This window comes from Cyprinus carpio, chromosome B3 (assembly GCF_018340385.1).
Source record: "Cyprinus carpio isolate SPL01 chromosome B3, ASM1834038v1, whole genome shotgun sequence".
NCBI lineage: Eukaryota > Metazoa > Chordata > Actinopteri > Cypriniformes > Cyprinidae > Cyprinus > Cyprinus carpio.
This window is the reverse complement of record NC_056599.1, coordinates 25000491-25017551: the sequence shown is the minus strand read 5'-3', so window position 1 is coordinate 25017551 and position 17061 is coordinate 25000491. Positions and strand designations below refer to the sequence as shown.

At 36.6% G+C, this 17061-nt stretch overlaps 2 protein-coding genes across 3 annotated transcripts in view; one reads left to right on the top strand and one right to left on the bottom strand.

Annotated features, from left to right (window-relative positions):
- The window catches only part of LOC122136560 (calcium-regulated heat-stable protein 1-like), a 16578-nt gene extending 11175 nt beyond the window's left edge, over positions 1 to 5403 (top strand). For both annotated transcript variants that reach the window (XM_042720382.1, XM_042720381.1), the window contains exons 2-4: positions 1572 to 1788; positions 3587 to 3709; positions 4756 to 5403. In XM_042720382.1, coding sequence (XP_042576316.1) covers positions 1598 to 1788; positions 3587 to 3709; positions 4756 to 4918 — 477 coding nt within the window. In that variant the 5' untranslated portion in view covers positions 1572 to 1597 and the 3' untranslated portion in view covers positions 4919 to 5403. The remainder of the gene's footprint in view (positions 1 to 1571; positions 1789 to 3586; positions 3710 to 4755) is intronic.
- LOC109058223 (4-aminobutyrate aminotransferase, mitochondrial) overlaps positions 5401 to 17061 on the bottom strand; it is a 27000-nt gene continuing 15339 nt past the window's right edge. The window contains exons 9-17 of the mRNA XM_042720383.1: positions 16653 to 16745; positions 15876 to 15938; positions 15738 to 15801; positions 14137 to 14285; positions 10925 to 11062; positions 10321 to 10488; positions 8577 to 8723; positions 8184 to 8295; positions 5401 to 7360 (exon numbers count right to left, since the gene is read on the bottom strand). Coding sequence (XP_042576317.1) covers positions 7239 to 7360; positions 8184 to 8295; positions 8577 to 8723; positions 10321 to 10488; positions 10925 to 11062; positions 14137 to 14285; positions 15738 to 15801; positions 15876 to 15938; positions 16653 to 16745 — 1056 coding nt within the window. The 3' untranslated portion in view covers positions 5401 to 7238. The remainder of the gene's footprint in view (positions 7361 to 8183; positions 8296 to 8576; positions 8724 to 10320; positions 10489 to 10924; positions 11063 to 14136; positions 14286 to 15737; positions 15802 to 15875; positions 15939 to 16652; positions 16746 to 17061) is intronic.

Here is a 17061-nt window from a genome sequence, read left to right as displayed (position 1 = left end):
GATCGGTCAGATAGGGCTACACAAAGGCTAAACATGGCCTGCAGCATCAACAGTGAACGATCGCATTTCTGTCTGTAGCAAATGGGAGCTGCAGCCTGCGGCCACGGGAGGCTTGTGTTTCAGTGCCGCTGGTTATCAGGGATGCTGAAAGACAAAGTCAAGGGGCACAGTTGACATTCGGTTTGATAAAAAAATTGTGTATGAATAATTAACATCTATAGTGGTTGTATTTGAAATGAATTTGCAAGTGAGAGAAGCAGAGAGAGCTTGGATACAGAATGTTATGGTTGTGTATTTAGATGAGTGCTTCTTCTCAGTGATTGTTTTTTTCACTGGAGAAAATTGTGATTCATGTAGAGATCTATCTATCTATCTATCTATCTATCTATCTATCTATCTATCTATCTATCTATCTTAAAAATACAAATATATAAAGTTTTATTGATTCTGGTTAGGGCTGGGCGATATATCTAACGATATAATCATGAGCATCTAGTCAGTAAAGCCGGTTCCCTGATTAGCGCTAAATCACCATCACCTGCTTTCAAATGGAGCGGCATTTAATAGACAGAGCCGTAGATCACTGACAAAGCTACGCAATATCGCGTTCATTATCCAGGCGATACATCTGCAATAATGAAAGCGATATTGCGTAGCTTGTCATGATCTACGGCTCTGTTTATTAAATGCCGGTCCATTTGAAAGCAGGTGATGGCGATTTAGCGCTAATCAGGGAACCGGCTTTACTGACTAGATGCGCATCATTATATCGTTAGATATATCGCCCAGCCCTAGTTCTGGTATAATTAGGGCTGTTCTCTATAACAATTGAATAACGATATATTGTTACAATGTTGTTTATATACATTTTGGAACCTAAAGAAATAATGCCATCAGTCAATCTCCACTAAAACTTTGTGTTATCACAGTGAATTGCACTATATTTGTGTAATATGTGTAGGAAGCCAGAGACAGAGTTTGTGACCATAACCGTACAAAAATAACCTGTTGACACTTCCTTAGATTCTTTTTTTACAGAATCAAAAAAAAAAAAAAAAAATCCCCACACTGGTGAGGTCCATTTTTTTTATTATTATAATTTTTTAAATGTGGGTAGTGTGTCTTGATTTTGCCCTTCATCTCCTCTGACATGATTCCCTTCATCACCACAAACAACACTTTTAAAAACATAACAAGCTAAACTAAACAGCTACTACTGCATTATCCTGTTTAATGATGGGTGGCTTTAAGATGTAGGACTGACATCTGTTATTCTGGAGCATCAGCCAGATTGTTATTGCCAATGGATTATTTACAATACTACTGCATGTGTAGTATTAACATGATATCCATATTTCATTTTTCAAACATTACAGTATTACTGCTGGTTTATCAACACATCCACTGGTCTACAACCCATTTTGCAGTGATGTTTGTCACTCTGCAAAGTTTCTGTTTTCAGTTCATGTACACATCCAGACAAATGTCATGGTTTGTATTTTAAGGAAATCTGATGGAGAAGCTATTTCAGTCCTAAAAACTCAAGCTCCTCACCGCTTCTGTCTTCCCAGTATCCTTTGAGTGTCCCACCGTCAGCATGTCCTCAGACGCATCCTCCCCTGTGAAGTCCACCACCCCTCCTCTGTCCCCGCTGTCTCCTGTCTCTCCGGTTTCCCCCAGCTCTCTGCGTCTGCCTGCCTGCCGCCAAAGAGAGCGGTCACCCTCCCCCATGAGGGGCTACCTGATTCCCAGCCCCCTGCCCACCCGCCGCAACCGCACCTGCTCAGCGTGAGTACAGCCACAGCCTCCTACCGTTGTCTCCTGTCCATTTCATATCTTCATGCGTTTGTGTATATATGGTCCAAACAGTAATTTTGTAAAAATATTATTACAATGTAAAATAACTATTTTCAACTATTTTTACATTTTAAAATCAATTTTTTTTGAGTAAAATCAAAGCTGAATTTTCAGCAGTCATTACTCCACTTTTCACTGTCACATGATCCTTCAGAAATCATTCTAATATGCTGATTTGCTGCTGAAGATTTTTTTTTTTTTATCCAGTGTTGCCAACTTAGGAATTTTGCTAAATTTAGCAACTTTTCACACTACCCTAGCAACTTTTCTTCCAGAAGCACCTAGCAACACATTTAGCTTTTTTTAAAAATTTGTCTGGCAACTTTATGCAGCTTTTCATAAGTGACTAAAATAATAAAAGGCACACATTTTCCATCTAAATCACACAAGAGGAAACCAAAGATGCCTAGCAATACACACATCACACGAATCAAGTTAGCTGCTATTTGCAGTGGTTTAATTTAATAATAATAATAATTGAACAATTTATGATACACCTGGTTAGTAGCTTGTACCAGCGATTTTTTTTTTTTTTTTTTTTTTTTTTTTTTTTTTTAAATCTGTTAGTGCACTGTAAGAAAAAGATCTAGAAAAATAGTAATTTTCCAGGTTATTATCTTTTATCCATTACTAACTATCCATTGTAACCCTGTAACCCGAAATCATAAAATACAATGCGTAATTTAAAATGCAGGTGAAAAAAAAAAAAAAAAAAACAATATGGAAAATTCCTTCATATTAAGATAGTAGATTGTGCTCTTTTTCTACAGACTTTTCTTAGAGTGTAGCATACTAGCTAACTGCTAATCCACTGCTTAAAACTATAATTGTTCAGAATGTGTAGTTTTACTAGTTTACTAGCTAATAAAAAAAAAAACTTAAATTGTAATTGTTCAAAAATGTTGTATTTAAAAATAGTTATTTATATTTTCATATTATGTTATATTATTTTACAAACAAATCTAAATTAACATATATAAAATATTTTTTGCTGAGATTTGTTGCAGTGACACAATTTTGCGTTGTATTTATGTAATGATGTCATTGTGCAAAGACATCACAACGTCATTTAACAACTTCTAGCAACAAATTGACCCTCCTTTAGCAGCTTCAGCTGAAAATTATTTGGCAACGCTGTTGTTATCAATGAGAACAGCAGTGCTGCTTAATTTTGTGGTACCCTACCATTTAAAAGTTCAGTAAGATAAGAATTTTTTTTTATTTTCCAAGTATTTGAGACTGTATTTATAACATTTATAATATAAAAAAAAAAATTCTGTTCTGAAATTTCTATTTATCAAAGAATCCTGAAAAAAAATATTTCCACAAAAATAAAAACCAAAACAAAAAAAAATTTCAACATTTCAACATTGACCATAAGAACCATTATTAATCATTGAGCACAAATAGCATCTGATATTTGAGCACCAAATCATCACACGAGAATGATTTCTGAAGGATCATGTGACACTGAAATTATATATTTTATTATATAAATTATATATTAAAAATATTAAAATAAAAAACAGTTCTTATAAATTGTAATAATATTTCACAATATTACTGTATTTTTAATCAAATAAATGTAGCCTTGGTGCACATAAAGCAGGTTTAAAAACATTTTAATACATCTTAATTATTCAAATGTTCCGTATTAATTTTTAGGTTTCTGTGAAATTCATCCAAATGTAGAATGTTGAATCATACGTTTTCCTCACTACCACTACAGTGCAGCGCGTGCAGCCGAGGGGCCGGTCTTCACTGGGGTCTGCAAGTGCTTTTCACGTTCCAAAGGACACGGTTTCATCACGCCATCAGACGGAGGCAATGACATCTTTGTGCACATATCTGAGTGAGTTCACCGGGCAAACATCCTGAACCTTCAACAGGATTTCATGCTCCTACATCCAAACCAACACACATTCCACAACAAACCCAGTAACACAGAATCATCAGAAACAAACACAAATCATTATTAATATGCATTCCTAATCAGAAATCAGAATTGTTAGTGCTCCCCGTCATTTGCGCTGATCATGAAAGAGGGGCTTCTGGGAATAGAAACTCGTGGAGTGTGTGTGTGTGAAAGGTTTTGGGGTCAAGGCTCAGTTAAACACTTGAATATGAGAGATAAGAGCAGTCGCTGGCTTCTCTCAGATCAAGTGTGTTTTAGCAGTGGAAAAATGAATAGACTTGCCAGCTGCACTCTTGTCAAACATTCAGCACATCAAATGATTTTATGATTTTACAGAATGTTGGAAACCTGCAGATGAGTGTTTGCTCTCTTTTGGATATTTGCTTAATTCTAGATTTATTAATGTTCTTTAACTACATAAAATCAAATTCCTTAAGGTAACTTAATTTATTTAATCTATTTTAATCTATTTCCAAAAGTATATCTAACAGAATATTCACCATGAAAAAATGTACACACACGTGCTTTAATTATATTACTAAAAAACATAATTAGTTAATATTAATAAAATAAATTATTATTATTATTATTATTATTATTATTATTAAATACAAAAAATATTTTAGATAATTGTTATATGATTAATTTTTTTTTGTTTTGAGAAGTAAAAAATAAATATTAAAAAGTACTTAAAAATTGTATCCATTTTTATTTTGTCACCAAAATGTCTCGTCTTTGTCCGGACTTGCATCTAAAATTTTATTTTAGAGCTTTTGCTCCAGAATGTTCCTTGTCAGGTGTTACAGTGAGCAGATGTTTTCATGCCATTTTTGATTTAGAAATGTCAATCTGCTTTTTCAAAAATATCCGTATACAATAATTAGCAGTGTGTTTTCCATGTGATTCACTTTTAAACACCTTTGTCTAAATCCAGCAGGTAACCACATCTAATGTTTTGCTGATGATCTCCATTCTTCCCACAGCATCGATGGGGAATATGTGCCAATGGAAGGAGATGAAGTTAGCTACAAGATCTGCTCTATTCCTCCCAAACATGAGAAGATCCAGGCCGTGGAGGTGACCATTACTCATTTAGCACCAGGCACGAAGCATGAGACCTGGTCTGGAGCGGTGGTTGAAACATGAGATCCTCGCTTAACTCTGAACTGTGTGATAGTGATGTTAAAATGAGTTTCTGTTCCTTTCCTGTTGGGTTTGGGGTGGGAACGGGGCTGAATTATCTCTAAGTGCTGTGTAACATGACGCCATAATTCCAAGAAAAATACAAAAATACTGCATCTGTTTTTCCCCCTTTCTTTCTTTGGGCCCAGGAGGGGAGTTTGTTTAAAATTCTCTATTATTGGGTTTGTGGTTAATAATGTGGAATGAACAGCAGTCAGTTATACTTACGCTAACCATCTGTGAATCGAAGAACTGACTGCAAAATCTTAACAAGCTTCATCGCATAACTAAATTGCTAAAATATGTAGATTTCCAATTTTTTTTCACTGGAAAAAAAAGGCTGTCTATACATTGTGAAAATCTATCATTTAGATCATTTCTCATGTGCATGTGTGTTTCTTGGTCATTTTGGTTCAGTCAAGAACAATAAAAGATTCATCAAAATGTCAGATTTATTTTAACATTTATTTTATAGCTTCCTCAGACAACATTTAGATTTTATGTAGAAATTACATCAATTTCTTTCTATTTGTACCACACAACTGTAAACATCTGCATTTTTTATATAGGCCTAATTGTCTGTAGATAGTACACATTTCTCAATTAAATACTGACTTTGCAGAGTACAGACAGACACTGCTTTCACAACTCTGCCACAACACTGCCTGTTCGCAATTAAAAGGAACGTTTAAAGGCATCCAAAACAACATGAATTACATTTCTACATTACACTAACATATGGGACACATCAGGAAAAATAACACTCTGTGTTAGAGAGGGTTTAAATTTTGTACATATTCATATTTGATGCACTAATGTCAGTTAAATAAGGAACTTGATTCTGATGCGGCTGGGAACATTTGTGTTCACAAACAAAACTTACACAATGAGCGTTGCATAATCTCACTACAGTAAGTACAGACTGGGGTTTAAGTGTTTAAAAAGAAAAAAAGACGGATTGATTTAATCAAGCTGAAGGGACGTTTACTCTGTCGGCTCGGAGCAACTGGAAGAGGAGAATCACCCCAAAGATCATAAACATTTACAGGCTTTGATAACCATTAAGTGGAGATGACCTTGTAGTTGTTCTCCAGCAGAACAATATACCTTTTCTTACACGGCCTGTAATGAGAAACATGAGGGGATCATGTTCACCTGAGCAGAGGAGCGGCCTCAAGCTTGTGCTTTTAGATTACTATTGTTAGGTGGACGTTTGGCTTTGAACAATACAGATTTATGGCCTTTCATTCACCATATTAATTCTGTAAGATTGTAGAAAATATCAGCCCTCACATTACCACAGCAGGTTGTGCTTTATATGTTTGTGCTGGAAACACTGCGCTCGTGTATCTCACCGGGGTTCAGACGAGAGGCCTCGTGTCTCAGGAATGACAATGGTTCTTTATGACTGAGCAATGACAGTAAAGCAGCCACCTCAATAAAGGAGCTTGCTGATCGCTTGAAGGTTTTCATCGCAACAGACCTCTTATTAAAATGGGAATAGAGGCTCTACAGTTCTCTGCGCTTTCATGTTTTCCAGCTTTCCATTGGCTCTCTCTAATGCCTCAGAATGCAATGAGGCCAACGCTGCTTCCACGATTTGTCTTTGACACAAGCTTTTAATTCAGAGAGGACTGTTATATTCGGGGACTCTGCAAATTAAATCCCATCATGCAAAATTTCACACTTTAGACATTTCAAATGCAGCCATTTCTCTAAAGATAGTAAAATAGTTCGATTTTGATCTCCATAAATCAATCAGACAATAGCTTCTTTTCTGTAGTTTTGGTAGCGTACATAATTTGATCATTAATCTTTTCATGTTACCTTCCAAATGGTAAGGACTTTATTTGATACATAAAGGGATATATGAAATATTGTGATTCGAAATCCCGTCCTGTCCCTGTGTGTCACTATATTGCTTTATTCAACTGACTTGCGTCTTGTAGGACCTTACAGTTCACGAAGTTGCAACGTCATCAGGAGGGATTTATGTAAATATGTCATTTGAGTGGGTTATTTCCTGCAAACTCCTTCAGATCTTCAATCTGTCTACCGTCAGTAAAAGACGAGAAATATGGTGATGGGGCTGAAATTTGTCGGCTAAATAAAAAGAGATAGAAAACAGATTTCTATCCTTCTTAATAAGTAATGACAGGAAGAGTGTGAATGAAAAGAGAGAGAGAGACAGTGACCAATTAATTGTGACAGGCTGGTATAAACCTTTGAGTGGGCTTGGACCCTTATATGCTCCGTAATCAAGGCCGACCTGGCAGCCAGAACTCTATTTATGCTCAGCCAGGACATCGTTCAGGATGTTCAGGAGCTGATGGACATGGTACTCCTTGAAGACCAAAGCGGGACGGAAACGGATGGTCTTTTCTCCACAGGAACCCATGAACAGACCTGGTGAGAGAACACAGCATCCCATCAAGCCACTTCATCTTATGGTGAAGACCAGGTCTAAATTTAACTTATTTATGTGTAACTTAAATAAATAACTCTAATATTAATAATTATTATGATGCAAAACAACAATAATAATCCTAATGATAGTTAATTTTATTATTACTGTTGTGATTAATGATCATAAATTGTATTAATCAGATAATTATTATTATCAGAATTGTAAAATAAAATTATTATTATTATTATTATTATTATTATACTTATAATAATAAACAATAAGCACAACAATCACAGTAGTAGTAACAATGGACTGTGTAGTTAATAAGTAATTATATTTAGTATGTATATTTAGTTTTAATAATTAGTAATGTTCAGTTTGCAATAACATTATTAATATTCATAACAATACTAACAATTGTAGTTGTATTATTAGTAGATGATAATGTATGCATTAATATAAAATAATAATAAAATGATGCATCATATACATACAAGGTGCAATGATATATATATATATTATATACATTATTATTATCCTTAGAATTTTTTTATGATAATAATAACAACAACAATAACATTGTATGTACATGTATATACAGGTGCAATGTTTATACATTATTATTACGAAAAATGGAATATTAGATAATAACTATGCAATATGCTGCTGCAAAAGGCACAATGACCTTTGTAACTGATATGCAAGAAAAAAATACATATAAATAATCCTATTATTAAAATAACTTTTCCCCCCATAAAAAGTCCTGCCAGGAATTCACAGTTTCTTTTAATTATCTTGCCAACCTCATGTGTGATGGCTTACCCTTGTTCCTGGCTTTAATCATGATACTGTCGCGTGTGGCATCATTGCAGGCATCTATGGCACAGAATGTACCCTGGCCGCGGGCTCTGCTCAGGATATGAGGGTACTGGGTCTACGTGAGGGGAAGAAGCGAGACAATAAACAAATGTACAGCTCACAATGTGAAAGGTATCATCAATCCACAAGCATAGCCTCAAAACAAACACTCATTACGCTGACAAGATCGATTACAGGCTCAGGTTCCCAGCAGAAGTTATTAGGCCGGCCCCTCAGATGAACAATGAACGTCCACATAATAGAACCATTAACGCTTTTAAAGCATCTCATGTTGAGCTGTGGCACCTGTGAGGAACCAGTCATGTGATGTGAGGATATAAATGGAGATGGCCATACCTGCAGTGTGTAAAGGCCCTGCAGAAGAGCCTTTCCTGAGCGCGTCACCACCTCCAGAAGGTTCTCTCTTCGGATCACATTAAGCACCTCTGATAAGAACAGATTCTTTGAGGGGTCTCCCATCCACGTGTTGAAGATTCTGTAGGGCTGAGGTGCATAGAGTCACGTCAGTTTAAATGGTCATGTTAGTTGTGCAACTAAAGTGTTCTTGTGCTCAAGTCTTCTTTGAAGATGTCATGCAACTAACATTTGTATTTTGTGGCATTTAGTTTATGTCTTTTAGCTTTGAGGTCATCAAATACACTATTAAAAGTTATGGTCACACTTTCTTTTAAGGAAATTCTCGCTATTAACAAACCATTTAACTATGACTTTTGTATCAACAAACTCCTAATTTGCTCCTTATTAGTAGCTAGTAAGGTAGTTACAGCCAATATGTTAATAACAGGCATGCTAATAAGCAACTAGTTAATAGTGAGATTTGCCACAAAAAACACTTACAAAAAATTTTTAAAAATAAAAAATACTAAAAATAAAAATACACAAAAAAAATATATTATATATTAAAAAAAAAAAACAAAAAAAAAAAAAAAAAACAACAAAAAACAAAACAAAGCAAAGCAAAGCAAAACAAAAAACAAAGCAAAGCAAAGCAAAGCAAAACAAAACAAAACAAAGCAAAAAAAAACAAAAAAAACAAAAGCAAAGCAAAGCAAAGCAAAGCAAAACAAAAAATAAAACAAAGCAAAAAAATAAAAATAAAAAATAAACAAAACAAAACAAAGCAAAAAAATAAAAATAAAAAATAAACAAAACAAAACAAAGCAAAACAAAAAGCAAAGCAAAGCAAAACAAAGCAATACAAAACAAATAGTTCCACCTCAAATTTCTAATTTCTTTCATGTCAATACAAGAAAGAAATCTTGCAAGCATTTTCATGATAATCCTAATTTCATTATTAAAATAATCACAAAAAGATCCCTTAGACCAAGACATAATTACATTTTAGTTATTGTTTTGTAATAATAATAATAATAATAATAATAATAATAATTATTATTATTATTATTATTACAAAATCATGAACATTTATTAATAAATACATTATTTTTATTATTCCAACAAAAAATAATAATAGTAAATTCTAAAATAGAAATATACATTTCTTATATGTTAGTAATGAATACTACTACTACTACTACTACTAATAATAATAGGGGGAGAGGTCTGAGTGTAATTATTTTATTATTAAAATAATCACACTCAGATCTCTTTTTACAACATTTGATAGTTTAATAGTTTACTACATTTGAGAAGTTGCAACAAAAAGGCACATTGTGTGCATATATTATTGCCAACACAGGTCTTCAAAACAATCAGCTGTTATTCCTGTAATTTAGCCTTTCTAGTCAATTAACTAAATAATTAAATTTGATGCAAATTTAAACCTGCACCATTGAAGGTTGTTTCACAGGAAGAAACATGCTTTCAACAGTAGGGGGCGTGATTGCTCAATTCCACACAGCCATGAACCTCATCCAAGGACACGCAATCATTTAGACAAACAATGATTGGGAAACTGACAGAACAATCATCTGGTACTAAAACACATTATAATGCTATTCATAAACGATGAATCATTAACAAAAAGGATAAAGCAGGCAGTTGGGGCCAGTTACTGGTAGTGATAATTGTTGCAGATTTTTGATGAGGTAACGTATGCAGAAGCAGTGCCAGCTCTTACTTTGTCTGGTTTCAGTTCATCCCTGTGGTAGTATCCTCCTGTCAGCAGCTTCTTACTGAAGGAGACAACATCAGCAGGGTCGTCCAGACCCCAATGCTCATGGCCCCAGAACTTGCCTGTTGTTCCTCCACCTGTCTGCACCTCATCCACGTGGAAAGCACAGCCATGCTGAAAGAACCAGACACAGATAAACATCTGTCATAAGCCGTCCTGTCAGCCTGCATAAAACTACATACAACACCCACAGGACATGGCCACTGCGCTTTGCTACGCTCCATTTATAGTGAACACTTCCCGAGCTTTTCAGGAAGAGCGTGGACTTCCTCAATTACTTAAGGAGCTTCTTTTCTCTGCATAAAGCAGCCATATTAAATTATTCCCTTTTGTCTCCTGCCTTATCTCAATTCGAATTAGAGCAGATAAGAAGAACTTCCTACAGAGTCTTGAGTGCCTTTTTTATTGGGCAGTTCAAAGAGCCTCATTTTAGCTATTTATAACTGGAGTGTCTCTCTCAAACGACTTCAAAGCACAGATCCAGTAAACAAGGACGATAACTAAGCATTAAAGAACAGTTAGCCTGAAAAAAAAAAAAAAGCATTTTCACCTTGCGTGCAATATTTCTCAGTTTGCTGAAGAAGTCAGGTGAAGCGTGGTTGTCCCCTCCCTCTGCCTGGATGGGCTCGATCACAATGCCAGCCACTGGTTTGCCCTTCTGCCTCCACTTCACGATGAGATCCTCAACCTGACACACACAAACATTAATATCTTACTTTTATATGAAGAAGTAGATAACACTTTGCAGTAGGTGCACTGAAACACAGCGACTAGTCTGCTGCAATTCTACTGAATATTCAGATTAATTAATTACATTAGATTAGATTAGATTCAACTTTATTGTCATTGCACATGTAAGGTATATGAACATTATTTACACTAGTACAATGGACAGCAAAAAGTGCATAGAAAATATTCCAGTGTGCAAGTAAGGAGACAGCTGTAGGGAAAAAGCTGTTCCTGAGTCTGCTGGTCCTTGTCCGGAGGCTCCTGCAGCGCCTCCCGGAGGGCAGGAGGTTAAACAGTCTATAGTCTGGGTGAGAGGAGTCCTTAAGAATGCTGAGAGCTCGACGTAGACAGTGTTTCTCTGCATGTCCTCAATAGCAAGGAGTGGTGTCCCTGTGATGCTTTGGGCAGTTTTCACTGTGATGCAACTAGTCAGGATGCACACCGGTAGAAGTTCACCCTGACTGCAACTGAGCAGTTCCCTGACTGTGATGCAACTAGTCAGGATGCACACCGGTAGAAGTTCACCAGGATGGCTGAAGACAGTTGGTTCTTCTTCAGTGTTCTGAGGAAGAAGAGGTGCTGGTGAGCCTTCTTGACCTGGAGGTGTTTGTGGTCCAGGACAGGTCCCCCGAGATGGTGGTTCCTAGGAACTTGAAGCTGGAGACACGTTCAACAACCATCCCGTTAATGTTGATGGGGTCATGCATGCTTCCTTTCTTCTTCCTGAAGTCGACAAGGAGCTCCTTTGTCTTGCTGGTGTTAAAGAGCAGGTTTTTGTCAGTGCACCATGCGGCGAGGTGCTGTACCTCCCTGTAGGCAGTCTCATCGTTGTCTCTGATGAGGCCAATCACCGTGGTGTCATCTGCAAACTTAATGATGGAGTTGGATCCATGCACAGGCTTGCAGTCGTGGGAGTAGAGGAATGGGCTCAGCACACAGCCCTCCGGTGGTACTCCGGTGTTGAGTGTGATGGTGGTGGAGCAGGTGTAACCTGACCTAACATGCTGAGGTCTGTTGGTCAGAAAGTCCATAATCCAGTTGCAGAGGGAGTTGTTAATGTCCAGGTCTCCAAGTTTTGTGGTCAGCTTGGAGGGAATGACAGTGTTAAATGCTGAGCTGAAGTCAACAAACAACATCCGTACATATGTATTATTATTGTCTAAGTGTGTGAGTACAGAGTAGAGCACTGTGCATACTGCATCCTCTGTGCTCCTATTGCTAGGGAAAGCAAATTGGTGTGGGTCCAGTGTGGGTGGGAGGCAGTCCTTGAGGTGTGCTAGGACCAGCTACTCAAAGCACTTCATAACAATAGATGTGAGTGCTACAGGGTGGTAGTCATTTAAGCACATTGGGGAGGAGTGTTTTGGAACTGGCACAATGGATGTGGACGTAAAACATGTTGGCACAGTTGCTTAGGTGAGGGACAGGTTGAAAATGTCTGTGAAGACCCCGGCAAGCTGCTCTGCACATGCCCTAAACACACGTCCAGGAATGCCGTCCGGGCCAGCAGCCTTGCGTGCGTTGATCCAGCTCAATGCAGTGTGGACATCTGTGGAGGTGAGTTTGAGGGGTTGGTGGTTTGCTGAGAGTGTGATATTGGTGGCCGTCTCCTTGCTGTCACTGTTGAAGCGAGCATAAAAGTCATTTAGCTCGTTAAGGAAGGAGACGTCTGTGACCGTTGGAGTAGAGTTGCTTGGCTTGTAGTCACTGATGGCCTGGATGCCACATGCGTCGGGGTCAGAGTTGGAAAAGTGCTCTTCTACCTTTAGCATGTAGCAGTACTTGGCCTTTTTGATGCCCTTCCTCAGGTTAGCCCTGGATTTGCTGTAAATCTGAGCTTCATCTGATCTGAAGGCAGTGTTGCGGGCTTTCAACAGGAGTCACACCTCCTTGTTCATCCATGGCTTCTGATTAGGGTATGTTGTGATCTGTTTCTCTGTTGTAACACTGTCAATGATGGTTTTGATGTGATCCAGTACAGAGGAGGTATAGATATCAATGTCCGTGTGAGAGCCACAGGCAGCCTGAGAAGCAAACATACTCCAGTCCGTGTATGTTGAAACCTGTCCTGAAGTAAAGAGTCTGCTCCAATTGGCCACACTTTGATGGTCCTAACTGAGGGCTTCACACAGTTGATGAAGGGTGAATACTTAGGGGAATACTTAATACAAATGTCAAAAGCTTTTAACAATTAAAAGCTAATTAATAATTGTAATGAAAACTAAATATAGGCTATTTTAGAAAAGAACATTTGAAAGATGAAAAAGAGGAACAATCAATAAATTATGAATCATATATCGCCATAGTGTGAATAATATATAATAATGCAATCAATAAAAAAGTAACTGTAGTCTGATTATGAGCTTTTAAAATTAAAAATTAATCTAATGACAGTCTTAATTTTTGGATCTATACGTATCCAGATTACTACCCAGATCTATCTATCTATCTATCTATCTATCTATCTATCTATCTATCTATCTATCTATCTATCTATCTATCTATCTATCTATCTATCTATCTATCTATCTATCTATCCACAAACATACAAAAAGACATCAGTGGTTAACTATTAAAACTACTGGGGTTTAATAGTTAAGTTCAGTCAACTGCATTTGTAGCACTGCAGTATGTTGATTACCACAAAAAATAACTTGTATTTGTCTCTCTCTCTCTCTCTCCCTCTCCCTCTCTCTCTCTCTCTAATCTTTTGGCCTCATGCAAAATTGTTGATCATGCATATTCCTATTAACACCTCTTGGCATACCAAAATCTGGCATAACATTTTTCCAAACAATGGTAAACGTTGCCACACCTATAGTAAAAGCTGTTTAAATAATCATTAAAACAATCATTTTATATCTTGTGGTGATACTATAAAAGGACAGCAATCAATCAATCATTAATAAAAAAAAAGATACAAAAAAAAAAACTGCTGATTAATCATAACAACCCCTCAACAACCTGGAATATTTCTTTGCTTGGTATGAGGAGGAAAGTTTTTTGTGAACTTATCAAGGAGACATCTCTGACCTCCTCCAGGCAGCGGGCCTCTTCCTGGGCGTTCTCCCTCACAAACTCCTCCAGAGGGTACTGCAGTTTAGGGAAGGGTGCGATGGGCCAGTCGAAGGATGGTATATCCAGCTTGTGAATAGCTTTGGAATGTGTTGTGGCCAGGCAACCTGAAATCCAACAGCACACACATAAGGGATGTGTGTCCTAGTCAAAACAAAACAGCCAGGCTTCTTTGTTTTTCAAATGAAGTCATACGATACAAATAAGTGCAAAGGCAAACAAATGTAAGGCAAATATAAGCAGGCTAGGTCAAATGCCTCAAAATCAGAGAATTACAACCCCAATTCCAGAGAAGTTGGGAAGTTTTGTAAAAATGCAATAAAATTAAGAATCTGTGATTTGTTCATTCTCTTTAACTTTTACTTAATTGACAAAAGTACAAAGAAAAGATTTCCAAAGTTTTCACTGACCAATGTAAATGTATTTTGTAAATATGAGCAAATTTTGATTGCTGTTAAACATTCCAAAAAAGTTGGCACAGAGGCAAATAAAAGTACAAAAAAAAGTTTTTAAAAAGTTGTTAAATATAGCCACATGGGCTCAGGAGTACTTCAGAAAACTGCTGTCACTTAACACAGTCTGCTGCTGCATCAAGAAATGCAACTTGAAACTCTGTTACTCTAGGAGAAAGCTTTACATCAATTCTATGCAGCGATGCTGCCGGCTTCTCTGGGCCAGAGCTCATCTCAGATAGTTGAAAAGACAGTAGAGAGGTCTGTTGTACTCAGATGAGTCCTTATTTCAACTTGTTTCTGGAAAAAATGGTTTTTGAGTTCTCAGTCCTAAAGACCAAAGGAACCATCCAGACTTTCATACGCAACAGAAGCAAAAGCAAACATCTCTCATGGTATGAGTGCATCAGTGCAAACAGCACTGGTGACTGGAATATGTGTGAAGGCATTGGAGGCATTTATTGGAGTTGTACAGAGAAATATACTGCTGTCATGATGATGTCTTTCATGGGAAGTCCATGGTTATTAGATCAAGACAATTCCAGCTCTCATTCTGCATGTGCTACAACAGCGTGGTTTCGTAGACTAAGAGTGAATGTGTTAGACCGGCCTGCCTGCAGTCCAGATCTGACTCCTATTGAAAATGTATGACCAGTCATGAAAAGGAGAATCAGACAACGACGATCACAGACTGCTGAGCTTCTGGAGCCATGTTTCAAGAGAGACTGGACAAAAATTTTGCTTGTAAAACTTTAACAATTAGTATCCTTAATTCCCAAACAATGAAACATCATAATTAAAAGGGAAGTTGATGTGACAGTGTTAAATGTGCCTTTGTCCCAACTTTTATGGAGTGTGTTGCAGCCATCAAAAATCAAAATTTGCTCATATTTACAAAATACATTTACGTTGGTCAGTGAAAACTTTGAAAATCTTTTCTTTGTACTTTTATCAGTTAAACAAAAGTTAAAGAGAATGAACAAATCAAAGATTCTTGAATTTAATGCATTTTTACAAAACGTCCCAACTTCTCTGGAATTGTAAAATCTGCTTAAAACATACTCTACAAATACTGCATCAGACACAATACAATTTACAAGCACTTACCCAAAGTTCTCCCATGGAAAGCTCCCATGAAAGACAAGATGCTCAAATCTGGGCATCCAGGACTCTGAGACAGAGAAACAAAAAGAGATTAGTGTGAAATGGTGTTGCGTAGTTGTATGCAGAGTGTTTTTTTCTAACCTGGTTGATCATGCAAGTGTCGACTTCCTGCTCAGAGGGGTTGGCGTATCCTCTCTCCTTATTCTAGAAACCAGTAAAAACAATGATAGATTTCAGGTGATTTAAGAGTTATTAATGTGTATAAAGTAGGGCTGTCAATAACAATATGCCCATTAATCAAATTAATATATATATGACGTTTATAATGTATTACTTTCCAACAGTCCACAACAATCTATTTCAGTCAATGTGCAAGTATATCATATGTGACCCTGGAGCACAAACCAGTCATGAGTAACACAGGTATATTTGTAGCAATAGCCAACAATAAATTGTATAGGTCAAAATTATTGATTTTTCTTTTATGCCAAAAATCATTAGGTTATTAAGTAAATATAATGTTCCATGAAGATAATTTGTAAATTTCCTATCGTAAATATATCAAAATTATTTTTTGATTAGTAATACGCATTTATAAGAACTTCATTTGGACAACTTTAAAGGCGATTTTCTCAATATTTTGAGAATATTTTTTGCACCCTAATAAATACTTTCCTAATAAAGTATTATGTTTTTATATTAGGAAAAAAAAATTATATTCACTATTTTTTTTATATTTAATAGTTACTACAGTGAGCTTTTTCTGCAACAGTTTTAGAAGCCTGCTTCTCCATGTGCATTATTACTGCCATAATACATCTGATATCAAAACTGGAGTACATAAAGCAGATGTGCTTTGTGTGGGTTGTCATGACACATCAAGTCTGTGCAAGAGCAAACTGAGGAAAGTCCACTCACTCTGTACCAGATAAACATGGTCTTGAAAGCATTCTCATTGGAGCAGGAACCACAGGCCATGGTTTGTACTCGCCTCATCCCGCTGGGGGCAATCTGATGTTGAAGAAAGTGTCATATTCAGCACTCCACACTACAATAAATAGCAAGCCACTTCCAGCCAATGTGTAAAAGAGTGCACTTATTTATGATATCTGCAGAGCATGTTATCAAGATTACGAGAATCACAATGAGCTGTTTTATAACTGCAGAACACAAGCTGCTGTTCAAGTGAAGGTTGTAGTTGCCTCATTATTGGGGCAGATCCAAATAATTTGTAATCCTTGCGCAAAACAGAAGCGTTTCAGCATAATCAGCAATAACTCACAGAGACATATGCTGTAATCAGCTTTCGTTGATGTTTTAAAATATG